The sequence below is a fragment of the Fukomys damarensis genome, unplaced genomic scaffold, assembly GCF_012274545.1.
Source record: "Fukomys damarensis isolate Sample0158 unplaced genomic scaffold, DMR_v1.0_HiC HiC_scaffold_17, whole genome shotgun sequence".
Lineage (NCBI taxonomy): Eukaryota > Metazoa > Chordata > Mammalia > Rodentia > Bathyergidae > Fukomys > Fukomys damarensis.
This window is the reverse complement of record NW_022900929.1, coordinates 42,707,515-42,723,560: the sequence shown is the minus strand read 5'-3', so window position 1 is coordinate 42,723,560 and position 16,046 is coordinate 42,707,515. Positions and strand designations below refer to the sequence as shown.

Here is a 16,046-nt window from a genome sequence, read left to right as displayed (position 1 = left end):
TGTGTGTTAGGCTTAGCTGAATATTACACAAAGTGGGTTAAGTAGGTATAGTCCATATTGTAAGTTAGTAGTACCCCTGTTTTGTTTTGTTTCTGGTTTTTCAGTCTTGAAATTTCAAGGCCATATTTCTCTCTGGTCACAACTTACATCTAATCAGTTAGCAAGACCTTTAGGGAGCAGGGAAAGGGATGTTATCAGGATCTCTGCCTTGGGTCCTGTCCTGTGAGCCACCATAGCATAAGGCAAATTTAAGGACAGAGAGAAACAAGACTTAGAGTAGAGAAGCTGAGTCTTAGGTGCTGGTCAGTGCTGCTGATGGCAGCAAAGACAAAGCTCCCAAGCATATCCAGTATTTATTGAATGCAATTGTGGGAAGGAGTAGGGAGTAGGCTATGTATTGAAGGCATCTATGAAATACTACCAAACACCTGGCATGATGGTGCCAGGCAGGGTTGGAGGGAGTCGGCACTGCTTATCTTGGTAGGATAGAAGAAACCAGTACAGAGACCAGGCACAATTAGCAAGCAACCCACAGGGTCGGTGAGAAGCAATAGTTCAGAGGAAATGATTTTAATTGGGATCATGCTGACCTCAGCTGTACATAACTTAGCAGAGTCCTGCCACTTCACAGATCACGATTTAGGCCTTGGTGACAGCGATTAGCAAAGGAGCAATACTAGCCGAACTCTGCTAGCTGATATGCCTGTTTGAGTCACATAGGGCTTTGGTCTGACTCCTGATATAAAACAATGTAGCCGAATTATGGAAGCCAAGAAGCATGTGCCACTCATAGCCCGCTCGTGCTGGGCAGAGATGTCTCTTACAAAGACCAATCCATTCTCTGTCAAATCTCACATTCAACCCTTCCTTTTTAGTCTCATTACCACCACTGTAGTTCTTACCTCCCATTAGACTCCTGTAGACAGAAGCCTAGTAACCAGTCCCCCTGCATCCAACTATTCCCTATTTGTAGTCTATTCTGTATTGCGCTACTTGGTAAATTACAGTTCTTCTGTACTGAAGTTCTCAGTGCTTCACTTTCTTGTTGCGTGTTGTTCTTGATAACTTAGCTAGTCTTTAGTTAGGTTCTAATCTATTTTCCAAGTTCTCTCCTTAGTTACTCCTTTTGAGTGTGTCAGGCTTTCTTTCCTGCTTAGGACATTCAGGATGAAATCAGATGTTCTTGGGTGAGATTAGGCTCTTAGGAGTTAATCTACTGGTTATGATATCAAGGCCATTTTCACAGTATGGACACTCCTCATGTAATGACCTACCTGTTTAACACCTGTTTGCTTTTACAACCAAGGTGCGCTGTTCAGATTTAACCTGCTGCTCAGACTTATGACCTGTCTTTTTTTTTTTTTCCAGTTCTGTTCATCTTGTTTATAGAGCTTCATTGTCTTTTTTATATAGTACTGTAATTTTTTGCTCATTGTACTGTATAGTACTATAGTTTAATGTTGTTATACATTACAGTACTGCATGTAAGTTAGGCAAATAAAAGCAAAGTCATCAAGTTGGAGTGTCCTTTGACCATTTCATTGTTCTGAATATTGTAATATACATACTATATATAATTCATCATTTAGCAATCAGTTCATTTAACAACCTGTTTGGTGGAGTGGAATTTGGTCAGTAAAGAAGGAATGTCTGTATGCCACAGATAGTAGTATAGTATGACTAATGCAGAGGACACATTGTCTTATTTCCATATGACAGCAACTCCCTCCATAAAAATAGGTAGAGTTAAATGCTTCAAAAGTGCTTTGAGGTCTACAGTTGGGAAAGTAGTACAGAAGTATCAACTTTACCTGGTAACAATAGTGTCCTTTGTCTTTTTTCACAGACAATGTTGACTGCTATCTCCATGAGTGCCATTGCCACTAATGGAGTTGTGCCAGGTGAGCAGTCCAAACTTGAATTTCAGGGATTGTTAGCGATTACTGTAGGTTTATAAGGCCAGAGGTACAGGCTTCCAAAGAACAGATTAGTACTTGCTCTGCGGCGTTGGTTTGTTTTGTTTTGCTTTATTTCATTTTGTTTTGTTTCAAGACAAAGTCTCCCTCAGGCTGGCCTCAACTAGCAATGATCCTCCCCACTAAACTTCCCAAGTCCAGGGATTATAGGTGTGCATCACCACACCTGGTTTACTGTGTTGTTTTGTACTACAACAGAGTAATAGTCTATAGAATTTTACTCTTTTTTTGTTTTGTTGCTGGGGATCAAACTTGGGCCCTTTGCAAGGCAGGCTGTGAAACCACTGAGCTAAATGCCTGGCCCAACAATCTATAGACATTTAGAATATTATTTGCCTTTAGAATACCTTCTTTAAAATCTATTATTTCCTAGACTACAGAGCTTTATTTTCAGTACATTTTAGCTTCTTTTAGTTGGGATACATTTATTAGGTTATCTCATGCCCATATTTAAAATTCCTGTTTTTGGTAAAATGTACTGCTTATTGTAAAGCTTTGAATATCCTACAGTAAAAGTTTCATCTTTTACTTCCCACTAATAATTACTTATTAACACACTCAGAATTTTTTAAAGACTGAAACTTTTAGCCTTTATGCATATGTTTATTACTCTTATTTATGACTTGCTTACATTCCTGTTACTAGTACTCTCTCTATGCTGCTCACCTTCTATTTTGTCTTATAGCTGGAGGCTCATACTTTATGATTTCCCGGGCACTTGGTCCAGAGTTTGGTGGGGCTGTTGGCCTCTGCTTTTACCTTGGTACCACATTTGCAGCAGCTATGTATATCCTTGGTGCCATTGAAATTTTCCTGGTGAGTAATGATTTGATTTTAGTCTACAGTGTAGAAGAGACTTGGATTTAAGTTTATTCTTTGATATCAATGCTTCTGAGAGGTCAGCTGTAGGAATCAATGTGGTGATTGCTAATCTGTTACTGGGCTGTTGATTTAAGTATGAAACAGAAAGGTTGAGGTACCTTTTGCCTGTCCCTTCCCCTTCACCTGATTGCTACCACTTCACCGCTTCAACTAAATTATAGTCTTGGGAGGCAAGACTTGAGCCTGGGGTGTGTGTGTGATAAACCTTACTTTTTTTTTGATGTCTTTATCACAATGAAATAAAATGTATTTTCATTTCTCTATTCAGTGGGATATATTCCTTACTATTAAAAGTGATGACAGGAGAAGGGACAAGCTAATCATTATTATCTTGTATATCCCTTTGAGTAAAATATTACTTTATTCATTTTTTTCTCATTTGGAAATATAGTTATTCAGGATAGCAAATAGGAAAAAAAAAATCCATGGTATCCCATTTCTATAGATATTCCAGATCCAATTAGGAATTGGGCTAATTCTTGGGTCATTTTCTGTTTCAGCTTTGCTTTCCTTCATGAAAGCACATGCAGATTATTACAGCCCTTACTTGATTTTTTTGAAATAATCTCATTTTCTTTCCTTCTTTTTTTTTTACCTAACAGGTATACATTGTTCCCCGGGCTGCCATCTTTCGCAGCGATGATGCCCTCAAGGAATCTGCAGCCATGCTTAATAACATGCGTGTCTATGGCACAGCCTTCTTGGTCCTCATGGTATTGGTGGTATTCATCGGTGTGCGCTATGTGAACAAATTTGCCTCGCTTTTCCTGGCCTGTGTCATTGTATCCATCTTGGCAATCTATGCTGGAGCTATCAAGTCTTCTTTTGCACCCCCACACTTCCCGTACGTGAATGTCTCTTGGCCTAGTTATTAGTCAGTGACACTATCTTAGTACTATGATAATTTCATTCAGAATTTGACAAGTCTGAGATTTCCAATGGCCCGGTCAGCTGGTAGGAAGTCTCCTAGAAAACTGTCCTGTTGACCCTCTCCATGTCCCAGGCATAGAACTAGCAGATATAACCATCATTCAGATAGTTAATAGTTTTTCCCCTCCAATAATGATTGTACCTATTTGAGCTCTTAGTGAAATACTTTGCAAAAGATGTCATCATTATTAGAAAGCTTTATAAGGTATTTAAATGTAGAATTCATTTTATTAATGAAAAATTTACAGTCAAGTGAACCCTAAAGTCTTAAACTTTTTATTCTGTTTAAAACCTTTTAAGTGCTTAGAATTTCTAGTTATAAAATAAAGGGAAATTAATGTCATATTATTGGTATCTACTAATGCAGAGTAAGACCATGAACTCCAGTTTTCCTTCTCCTGTTCAGTATTTTTTCTTTCTTTTTGGTTACCTGGGTATCAAACTCAGGACCTCACACTTGGGAGGCAGGTGCAGTGTCACTGAGCTAAATTCTTGGCCCTATCCAGTATTTTTAATGTTATGCTACATGGTATCAGTAACAGATCTATCATAAATATTTAATTTGCTTATCTGTAAAATAGCTGAAGATTCTTTTCAGAATCATGAAAGATCTAAAGGCAACACTTTGGCTGTATTTCAGTTTGGAAAATTCCATGCCTTGGGTTCTACTTTGGGGCTTCACCTCTGCTTTTTTGATTGGGAAAAAAGCCATAATGAATTGTATTTTCTTTCAAGTATTCCAGCAAAACAAGACAAAAGCTTAGAAAAATACATGAAACAAAACTGGGAACTGTTGAAAGTCACTGAGGCTGAGTAATAGATACATGATTCATTTTGCATGTGTGTAATCATTCTGAAGATTTAAAAAGTTGCTTTGTTCTACCTACGAAGTGTTTTAGCTATGGGTGTATTATTCTTTTGTTGGTATTTAGGTCTATGGGGAGAACAAAAATGAAATCAGAAAAAAATAATAAAATAAAAGAATAATTATGTCGCCCTTTAGTACCTTCATACCCACTAGTTCTAGGCATAAATTCAAAAACACTTTTGTCTTAATGGGATGGTTTTCATAAAAATTCTAGCCAAGCTGTCTTCCTCACCACTCCAAGGCTTAGCATAATTTTTCCAAAGAGGGTGTTATGAATGTAAGGCTTTTCTAGGCCAAAAATTAGTAACTTAAAAAAAAAAAAGAATGAAAAGACTCCAGGATTATTTTGATTTAACAGTTGATCAGTAGCCTAAAATTGTTTGGAAGATGAGTCAGCATAGTGTCTTCTTACAGTTCCTGTATTTGATTTGTATCACTGCCATGTACCACCAGGATGATCTTGGGCAGTATATTATATTTCCCTAAAGTTTAGTTCCTCCATCCATAAAATAAGAAATACTAATTAATTGGGCAATTGCTGCAAGGATAAATTGGCAGAATATGTAAGTCACCATTCACAGTGCTAGTCAGTAAATATTAATTCCTTACCTACCTGTGACAGTACAGGCTCTTAGAGATGAGACTGTTTTGCTCCTTTACTAACCTGTTTCCTTTTTTTAAAATGTATTTTTTTTTCCTTGCTTGATCTTTCTCCCTACTTGTTTTCAATTAGGGTCTGCATGCTGGGTAACCGCACTCTCTCATCAAGACACATTGATGTTTGCTCTAAGACCAAGGAAGTTAACAACGTGACAGTACCATCAAAGTTATGGGGCTTCTTCTGTAATTCCAGTCAGTTTTTCAATGCCACCTGCGATGAGTACTTTGTTCACAATAACGTCACTTCGGTCCAGGGCATTCCTGGCTTGGTTAGTGGTATCATTACAGGTAAGCTAAGGAGTTGATAGACATGTTTTTTATTCCTCTATAAGGAAATAGGATTTGCCATTAGAGTCTTTGTCTGCACTGCCTTCCTTAAGCTTAGTACACAGCAGAATTATCCAGGATGCCTTGTAGAGTGTCATCTGTTAAAATTTACGGAGAATAGAGTAGAGCTACCCAGGCACGGTGGCACACAGCTGTAATCCCAGCACTTTCAAGGCTGAGGCAGGAGGATCACTGTGAGTTCAAGGCCAGCCAGCCTGAACTACACAGTGAGACTCTATCTCAACAACAAAAACAGGAGAATAGAGCAGGACTAGAATAAGATAAAATAGTTTCTGCAGTCGGTTCCTCTTCCCTCTCTCCACCTTTCTATTTTGACATAGGGTCTGTCTTTGTTGCTTAGGCTGGCCTCTAATTCTTGGGCTCAAATGATCTTCCTGCCTCATCCTTCTGAGAAGCTGGGACCACAGGCATATACCACCATATCCAAATTTGTGTATTCCTGAAAAATAGCCACTGTTAATACAGAAATGACAACTAAAATAGAACTATTTTAGTGTTATCACATTTGCACGTTTTTCTAATTCAGCTAAATTTCTGAAATTCTTTCCTTAAATGACATCTATTTTAAACGATTGGTCCACAGATTTCCTTGCACATTAAGCGAGTTCTCTAAGGTGTTAAAAATAGTATAGATCACTAGTAAAAAATAATAGGCTTTGAGAGACATTCTGCCTTTTACTAATTTGTATTAGAAAACTTAACTGTGTTTGTTGTACCAAAACACCTTGTCAAATTTTCTTTGAAATGAAGAAAGACATTTTTATTTATGTGTGTTTTATTGCACTATACATATGTGTTTGTATGTGGTGCTGTTGAAGCAAACAACCCTTTAAAAACTGTTACAGGAGTCTAGGATTGTGGCAAGCTTGCCCAGCATATGCAAGGCTCTGGGTATGATCCCAATCACCCCCCAAATAAATAAACAGACAAAGAAAAAGAAAAACTATGTAAAAAGGAGTCTGATTTTAAATTATTTTGAGGTGTGAAATCAGTTTATTAGTATATTTTTTTGAGACAGGGTGATGCTGTGTGGTTCAGGCTGCCTTGAACTCGCTATACAGCCCAGCCTGGCCTCAAACTCATAGCAGTTCTCCTGCCTCAGCCTCCCCAGTGCTGGAATTATAGGTGTACACCACTACACTTGGCCAGCTAGTTATATTTTTACTATACTTATTTTGATTATATTCTCTATCCCTCTGTAGAGAACCTTTGGAGTAATTATCTACCTAAGGGAGAGATCATTGAAAAGCCCTCAGCCAAATCATCTGATGTCTTGGGAAATTTAAATCATGAATATGTTCTTGTTGACATTACCACCTCCTTCACTCTTCTGGTGGGGATATTCTTTCCCTCTGTCACAGGTAAGTGTCAGTGCTAATGTCTATTTAAGAGGATTCCACATCCAGGGATTTATTTTTTTCAGGAGGCAGAATTATACTCTCTGTTTTCCTAGATTTGCCTTTTCAGTATCAGTATGAACATCAGAGTGACCAGGAACTCAAGAAGTTAACTTTGTTTTTTCCCCTCTCTGAAGGTATCATGGCTGGATCAAATAGATCTGGAGATCTGAAAGATGCTCAGAAGTCTATTCCCATTGGAACGATCCTTGCCATCCTGACCACATCCTTTGTCTGTATCCTTTTCAGAGATCCAGTCTGAGTGATAGTTTTAGGGACATCCAGTAAAACTAGGGTGACCAGTGTTTTAGTGTGGCTTTTCTCTCTGACATCTTCTTGCCAGATACTTTGCCCATTTCATGTACAAAATTCAAGCAAAATTTTTATAGGATTAGTGAATTTAGCAGCTTACTTTAGTGATAGGAGAATTACCCTGATTCTCTTTCTGTCTGATGCTAGAGGGTAAACAGCAGTTTCCTTGACCTCAGTATGGTAGATTTAAGCAATGTTGTCCTTTTTGGTGCATGTATTGAAGGGGTTGTTCTCAGAGACAAGTGAGTAGTTAAATTCAAATTCTTTGTGTCATTTTCATGACATATGACCAATCCAGCATAGCTCCAAGACAGTTATCTCAAAAACCCAGTCTAAGGTATCAATGATTGACTACCGATTAGAAAAACACATGTGCTGGGATAGGGGTATGGCTCAGTGACAGGGTAGTTGCCTAGCATGTGCAAGGCCCTACATTTCATACCCAGCATGAAAAAAAGAAAAGAGTGGAAAGAGAAAAGTAAAAGAAAGAAAGGATAAATGTATATGTATATCCTTGAGGATAGTGAATAATAAGGACCAGTATGTTGCTATAAACATGTAAGCCATAATGAATGTAGCTCTTTTAAAATACAGTAAATTTGAATTAAGTACTTTTGTGTACACCAGAAGTTGGAGAGCTAGACCAAAAGTGAAGAAAGGCAAATAAAAACACCAAAAGAAGACTTTCAAATTTTTCTTCTATCGCCTTTATGAGAGATAAATAACTGTCTAATTCTCTTTGGAATTTCAAATCAAAGCCTGGAACATTTTGTATTTCCTTCATGAAGGCTGCTAAGTGTACATTTTTCTTTTTTCCTATATATTTTTCAAAGATATTTCTAGAAAAATCTTTCCTTCAAACCTGTTACTTCCCACATTTTACCAATCTTGATTAATAGTGTCACCATTCACCCCTCTTTCTAAAAGGTGGCATCATGGACTTCTTCCATTAATTCTAATAGTTTCTAGGCCTTGTAAATACTACCTTTCAACCTTAATACATTTCATTATTTTCCCTGACCTGCATCCCCATGACTTTGTCCTTGCCCTCAAGATTTGTTGCACACATTATCTCAGTAATGTTCCTTTCAGTTCTGCTGCCTTTTAATCCTTCCACACTGCTACCAGAATGAGACCCCCGCCCCCAGTACTGGAAATTGAACTCAGTACCTTGCGCTTGCCACGCAGGCACAGCACCACTGAGCTACATCCCTGGCCCCAGAATGACTTCTAAAACACAAAATTTGTTTACACAAACTTTTCTGCTTCAGAGCCTGCCACATTACCCTTAAAACTCATCACTTTGATCTGTCCCCCTCTTATCTCATTCTACTCTTACCTCCTGCCATTCCCTCATAAACTCCCTATGCTACAGCCATGACTTAGAGTTAAATGTGCCTTGTTTCAGATTACTGTTCATCTGCACATTTGTCTGTGATGTTTCCTTGGCTTAGAATGGGTTACTTCCACCTGGCCAGCTCATATTCATCCTCTAAGACTAGGCTAAGTGGCTTCTCCTCTATAAGTTTTCTTCTCCCTTGTACACCCACTGTAAAGGATTGGACTGTGTGCTCTCTGACCATGCTGTATTGCAGTTGTTCCTTTTCATATCATTTTCCCCTACTAGATTGAGCTGTTTGAGGACAGGCAAAGCTAATAGATGCTATATAGAGACTGTTAAGAAAAAATAAAGTAGCATAGTGTGTGTGTATATGTATATATGTGTGTGTGTGTGTGTATAAGTAGCACTATATATATGGTATATTACTATACTATTGTAATAGAAGATGTATGGAGATTTGATAAATTTTATCTTAATATAAAAATTACTGAGTAAATTTGAATGCCACTTTGGAACACTATTGGTCATTATCTCTTAAGGTTGAATATGCACATACCTCTAACCCAGCAATTCTTTTTCCAGGTATATCCAACAGAAATATTTGTACGTATGTATTAGGATCATTATTATCATGTACTCGTAGTAGTACTTCTAAATAACCAAGATCTGGAAGTAATCTAAATACCCTTTAATAGTAGAATGAGTAAATTATGTATTCATGCAATGAAAAACTACACAGCAATAAAAGTAAATAAACCATAGTGATAAAAAAATTTTATAATGCTAAGAATATATTGTTTCATTTATATAAAGTTTTAAAACAGGCAAAACAACATAGCATTAAAAAGCAATATAATGGAAAGTGGAGCAGAAGAAAGGGCTAGGTAGTAGGAATAGATATAAGAGAATTTTGGATGATGGTGTTTTGCTAGTTGATCTGCATGGTAGTTACATGGGTATTTGCTTTGTGGAAATTTATTGATATGTATATTTGTTTTTTGCACATTACTTTTTGCATACTTTAAAAATTATTTAAATAATTAAACTATTCACAGAGCTAATTTCACCCTTTAGATTAATATTTAATATCACGATTTATGTGGAGTATACGGCATAACACTTGAATCTTTGCATACTTCCAATGAGAGCAGAATTTAGTATAAGCCTTTGTTTGGTAGTGATTCGAAAATGTTTTACTATATTGATCCTTTTTTTAAATGGTTATTCCCTATTGGGAATCTGCAGTAAGGGAAAAAAATCTGGTGTGTCAGTATACAGAAAGATGTTAATTACAGGTCAGGCATTATGGCACACACCTATAATCCCAGCTCCTGAGAGGCCTAGGCAGGAAGATAGAAAGTTCAAGCCCAGCCTTAGCACCTTTGTAATTTAGCAAGACACTATCTCAAAATTTTAAACAGGGCTGGCTGGGAATGCAACTCATTTCAGAGGCCCTCAGTTCAATCCCTAGTAACACACATACACACACACACACACACACACACACACACACACACACATTAATTATAGTGGAGGACAAGTAATATAAATTATGATGCAGTATTATTCAAAGCACTAAATTTTTACGCATGGTTTTTCATAACAGAAAATGCATGTGCTTAAAAAGTATACAGAATTATAAATGCAGTCAACTCCTCCATGTTTTTAAAAAATGTAGTATATAGATTAACATGTAAAGTATGCACAATGTTAAGATTAGTGGTTTCTCTTTTTCTTTTTTTTTTCTGTGCTTTTCCAATTTTTCCCTAAAAGTAGATTATTTTAATAATCTGAAGGGGCGAGCGTGTAACTAAAGCTTAGCTTTTTTTTCTGGTTATAGGGTTGCTCTGTTTTTTTCTTAATAGAGGTTATCAGTGCTTTGTTTTTGTGTTTTGGTGGTGCCCATGGCCTTTGCACTGATCTAACCCTTCTTTATTTTGTTTTTTTGTTTGTTTGTTTTTTGAGGTGGGTCTCACTAAGTCATAAAGTTACCCAGGCTGGGCTTAAACTTGTGATCTTAGTGCTTCAACCTCCCACAGTGCTAGGCAAGTGCTCTACCACTGAGCTACATGCCCAGACTACCATTGTTGTGTTTTAATCAGAGCTATATACCTTTACCTGTCTTAGTATTCATGTGTACCTCAACTTTAATTCTCTAAAAATTATAAATAGACAAGTGGGTGAAATGTCTTTCTGGTATTTCAATGTAAATGTATTTACAGATTACATTTCCATGCTGCTTATTTCTTTCCTAGGTTTGGGGATGCTGTGAAAGGTAACTTGGTGGTGGGCACCTTATCTTGGCCATCCCCATGGGTGATTGTCATTGGCTCCTTCTTTTCAACATGTGGGGCTGGACTTCAGAGCCTCACAGGTGCACCGAGACTTCTACAGGCTATAGCCAAGGATAACATCATACCATTCCTGAGGGTGAGTGACCCTTTCTATGATCTCCTCTAATTTTGCAGGTTTTAGGAGAAACAGTGTGGTCATAGATAGGTTTTTTGTTTTGGGGGGGGGTACGGTGTCGGCGGGGATCGAACTTGGGTCCTTGCACTTGCGAGGCAGGCGGTGGAAGAACTGAGCCAAATCCCTGGCCCAGTAGGTAGGTTTTTAATAGAGAACTTTCTAATTCTCTGATATGAGTTTATATATAATTGTGGTAAAGGTGTTTAAAGGATAACACTCTTGTAGCGTTATTATTTTTCAGATGTGTGAAACTTCAGCTTAAAAGAATCAAGAGCACATTCACTCAGTCTGTGCCTGGTATCTTCCCTCCTATGTACAGGTTTTCGGTCACAGCAAAGCTAACGGGGAACCTACCTGGGCTTTACTTCTGACTGCTGCCATTGCAGAGCTGGGAATACTTATTGCCTCCCTGGATCTTGTGGCCCCAATTCTATCCATGTAAGAGCCAGTTATTATCTTCAATTATTCTTACTTAAATGATACATAGCACATGATTTCCATCAGTCATATAACAGTAGTAATAATGACAGAGTGAGTCAAATGCAGGTTTAACTTCACTTAAATGATACTGAACATTCCAGAGAACTTTCATTTAGGGCTGACTTGCCCATGCGCCTTGCATATGCCAGACAAGTGCTTTACTGCTGAGCTGCACCTCAGTCTCGCCTTCTTTTCTGACTCATTATCAATTGGATGTTAGATTGTATTCATTCACCTGTGACTTATTGATGACTTATTGTATACCTGACACTATGTAATATACTAGGAATGCAAAGATGGATAAGGCATACCCTTAAAAAAACTGATGATATAGATGAAATCTAGGTGCCATAGGAGAACTTAAAGTGAGCATCTAAGTAGCCTGGGACTCTAGAAATGTTTAGTGTAGGAGGTGGCACTTGTGTCTTGAAGAATGACTAGTTGTTTGCTAAGTAAATAAAGGGTGAAGCATATTCTGGGCAGGGGGTGTGTGCAAAGGAGTTGAAAAATAAAACTGCAGCACATCCAGAGAATGGAAGGTAGTTTGGCTTGGCTGTGGAACAGCCAGTTGCATGCTTGGTGAGTTAGTAGACCAGAGAAATAGAGCCAGATCACAAAGGACCTGGTCTTGGAAACAGTAATAATCCTTTGAATACAAAATTATCATGTTTATGTTTTAGAATGATCAAGTTGGTATCAAAGATGGATTAGAAGGATAAAATTGATCTGGGAATGCTAATTGGAAAGAAACAAATGAGAGCACAAATGAAGAAGACAGTATTAGAGATGAAAAGGGAAAAAAGAAGTTTAGAGATTCCACCCCCTCCCCCAGTATTGGGGTTTGAACCCAGGACCTTTATTCTAAACTATATACTCAACCCCTTCCCCTTTTTATTTTTGTTTTTTATTTGTTTTTGTTGTTGTTGTTGTTTTTGCTTTCTTTTTTCTTTTTTTTATCTCATTGAGTTTATTGGTACATTTTAGGTATGCTGACCTTGTACTCACTAGATAGCCAGGCTGGCCTCAAACTCATGGCCATCCTCCTGTCTCAGTCTCCTCAGTCCTGAGATTACAAGTGTGCAACACCACTCTGGAGCTTGTTTTTCTGAGACAAAGTCTCACTAAATTGTATAGGCTGGGTTTGAACTCACAGTCCTCCTTTCAAGAATGCTGGGATTACAGGCATGTGCCACCTACTTGGGTTTTTTTGGTGATGATGGTGCTGGGGATTAAATCCAGGAGTCACACGTGCTATGTAAGTGCTCTTGCTGCACTCCCAACTCAGATTTTTTAAATAGGTAAAATCTCATAGGACTTGATAAGTGAATTTAGAACAAAGATGAGTAAGGAAGAAGAAAGCTCGGTTATCCCATAAACAACTGGGTAGAGTAATAGTGTCATCAACTGAGAGAACACAGGATGAGCAGGTTGTGGAAAGAGGTTTACATTTCTCTGCTTATTTAATCAAGGGCTAGTGGTGTAGAAATGGACTTCATTACAGCAGATGTCTCCAGTGATTTAAAATAACCCTCAAGGAATCATTTTTATTATAATCACTGTTCTTAAGGGTGTTTGTTTTGTTTTTTTATGGTGCTGAGGATGCAACCCAGGGCTTCACACATGTTAGACAAGCACCGTACCAGTGAACTACATCCCCAGCTCCTACTCATTTTCTCTTTTTGTTCCTCAGGTTTTTTCTCATGTGTTACCTCTTTGTGAACTTGGCGTGTGCCTTGCAGACATTACTTCGAACACCCAACTGGAGACCCCGATTCCGCTACTACCACTGGTGAGTCTTTTCCTCTCTTCTCTCTCCTCTCCTCTCACCTCCTTCTTCCCCCTCCCCCATCCTCTTCCCTTCTTCCTCCATTTTCCTACCCTCCCTCCTTTCCTACCCCCCATTCAGGGTTTTTCATACAATTATTTTTCTAGGCCAGCCATTCCATACTATTTCAACATTGAGTTTTCACCTGAATCTTCGCCCTCTTATTCCACTTTTCTGTATCACCGATAATAACCTTTAGTAACCACTAAGAATAAAGATGAAAACTCTGAAATATTTCCAGCCTCCTTCATTTTTCTTTTTTGTTAGTTGTGGGGATTGAAACCAGAGATGATTCCCTGTACTACATCTCCCGCTCTTTTTAAAATTTTTTATTCTGAGACAAGATCACACTGAATTGTCTTGTAGTCCTCCTGCCTCAGCCTCTCTCATTCCCAGCTTAGCCTCCTTCATTCTTGAGGTTAAAACAGTGATCCATTTGCATGTCTATTTTCCTCTTCTCCCCTTAGCTAAGCAGTAGACTTCATTCCCTTTTATTTTTACTCTGATAATTCTCCTCATTTTTCATTCTCACACTCATCCTTAAGAGAATTTCATTTACTAGTTAAAAATGTGGGCTGTAGCAGCAGACTGCCCAAATTAATATCTCAGCTAAATATGTAGTCTTATAACCTACAGCAAAGCACATAGCCATGTAAAGTTTCATTTTACTCATTTGTAAAAGAGGACTTATAAATCTGAAATGCTTAAGAAAGTGCCTAGTATGTAGTAAAGCTCTCAGTGGAATATTACTGTTACTGCTGCTGCTGTTGCTATTGTACTTGAGCCTCCCTGATGGAGTCATCCAGGATTTTGGCCACTATCCCATCTTTTTCCCATGTCTTTTCTCCCATAAGTGTAGAGTTCTTTAATTGGGTTCTGTATGCACATACCAGTTGATCTCTTCCTCTTTGCTAACTTCCCTTGATCCTTTACTGCCTTCACTTAACCAATGGTGGGGCAGTGATATGACCTTTACCTGGCAAAAATTTAGACCCTCAACTGATTTTTTTTTTTTGGATTTTGAGGCAGGGTCTCACTATGTAGTTGAGACTGACCTGGAACTCACTGTGTAGCCCAGGCTGGTCTCGAACTCACAGCGATCCTCCCGCCTCAGCCTCCCAAGTGCTGGGATTACAGGCATGAGCCACCACACCCAGCCTAGACCCTCAACTGATTTTAACACAATCTTCTATCTTTAATTTTACTTAAAAATTGACTAGAAAGCTTGGCTTGGTGGCAGGAGGATTGCATCGAGTTTGAGGCCAGCCTGAACTACACAGTGAGACCCTGCCTCAAAAAAGTAAGAAAAGAAAAAGGGGAGCAGGGGGATTTAGCTCCATGGCACCTCACCTGCCTCATGAGCACAAGGTCCTGAGTTTGATCTCCAGTACAAAAAAAAGAAAGAGAAAACTAGTATACTAATGGCAGAATTTTCTCAGTTCTCTGGTTATGCTAATCAAATATTCATAAAATTTTGGGGAATATTTATATAAAAAAAGATTATAGAGTTATTAACATTTCCAACTGTACATTCAGTCCCTGCTTTTCCAGATGATTATTAATTAGTCATCCTCATAACTGCAGATGATGTTTGTGCAGAATCCTTGTTCATTGACACTGATGGAAAGCATATTCTGTTACAAAGGGACTTGGTACGTATCTACTGACTGTTGCCAGTTTGTGACAAGACAACTAAGAAATTGAGAACAGGCATTTAGAAACTTCTGTAGATACTCAGCACTGCCACATAGGCTGAGGACATAGCTCAGTGGTTGGGCACTTGCCTAGCATGTGCAAGGCCATGGGTTCTTTCCTCAGCACTGCTAAAAACAAATACAGAGCTGGGCCTGGTGGCTCATGATATAATCCTGGAACCTTTGACACATGGTTTGTTGGTTTTGTTTTTTGGGAATTTTTTTGCCACTTAGATACTTTTTAAAATATTTTTGTTTTTAATTTTCCAGGGCCCTGTCTTTCATGGGGATGAGTATCTGTCTGGCTCTGATGTTCATTTCTTCCTGGTATTATGCCATTGTAGCGATGGTAATAGCTGGTATGATCTACAAGTACATTGAGTACCAGGGGTGAGTGTGGATTTCACCTTGATCACTGCTAAAATTCTCGACTAGCTATTTTTTTTTGTATTTAGTTTAATGAAAATTATATTAAGGACCCAAATGATTTCATTTATCCATAACTACATTCTGCATCCCTGATTCTCTTAACTATCTTAAAAGGTTTCATCACAAGGGGAACCTGTTGAGTAGGTATGCATGGATCATGAAAGTAACTAAAAGGACATAGCTAAAGAATACTAATGATCAGTACTAAACAAAGAATAATACAATACAAATATTTCTGCTAATCCATTCAGTCAAGGTATTGTCCCTGACATAAAAATGAAATTAGTCCTGAGTAATTTTGTAACAACTACAACCTCATAACTTCCAGAAATGTGGAATAAATAGCATTCCCATTCAGAAGATTTAATTGAATTTTATTTAAGTTTTTTTTAACTTTTAAATTAATTTTAAAATAACTTAAACCAGGGCCAGGG

The 16,046-nt window shown here is 38.0% G+C and overlaps 1 protein-coding gene across 4 annotated transcripts in view; it reads left to right on the top strand.

Annotated features, from left to right (window-relative positions):
• Slc12a6 (solute carrier family 12 member 6) overlaps positions 1-16,046 on the top strand; it is a 90,553-nt gene that overhangs the window by 64,009 nt on the left and 10,498 nt on the right. For all 4 annotated transcript variants that reach the window (XM_010624602.2, XM_010624601.3, XM_010624600.2 and 1 more), the window contains 11 exons: positions 1,847-1,901; positions 2,662-2,792; positions 3,461-3,702; positions 5,390-5,604; positions 6,867-7,025; positions 7,199-7,297; positions 7,558-7,615; positions 10,971-11,145; positions 11,504-11,622; positions 13,355-13,453; positions 15,454-15,573. In XM_010624602.2, the coding sequence (XP_010622904.1) occupies positions 1,847-1,901; positions 2,662-2,792; positions 3,461-3,702; positions 5,390-5,604; positions 6,867-7,025; positions 7,199-7,297; positions 7,558-7,615; positions 10,971-11,145; positions 11,504-11,622; positions 13,355-13,453; positions 15,454-15,573 (1,472 nt within the window). The remainder of the gene's footprint in view (positions 1-1,846; positions 1,902-2,661; positions 2,793-3,460; positions 3,703-5,389; positions 5,605-6,866; positions 7,026-7,198; positions 7,298-7,557; positions 7,616-10,970; positions 11,146-11,503; positions 11,623-13,354; positions 13,454-15,453; positions 15,574-16,046) is intronic.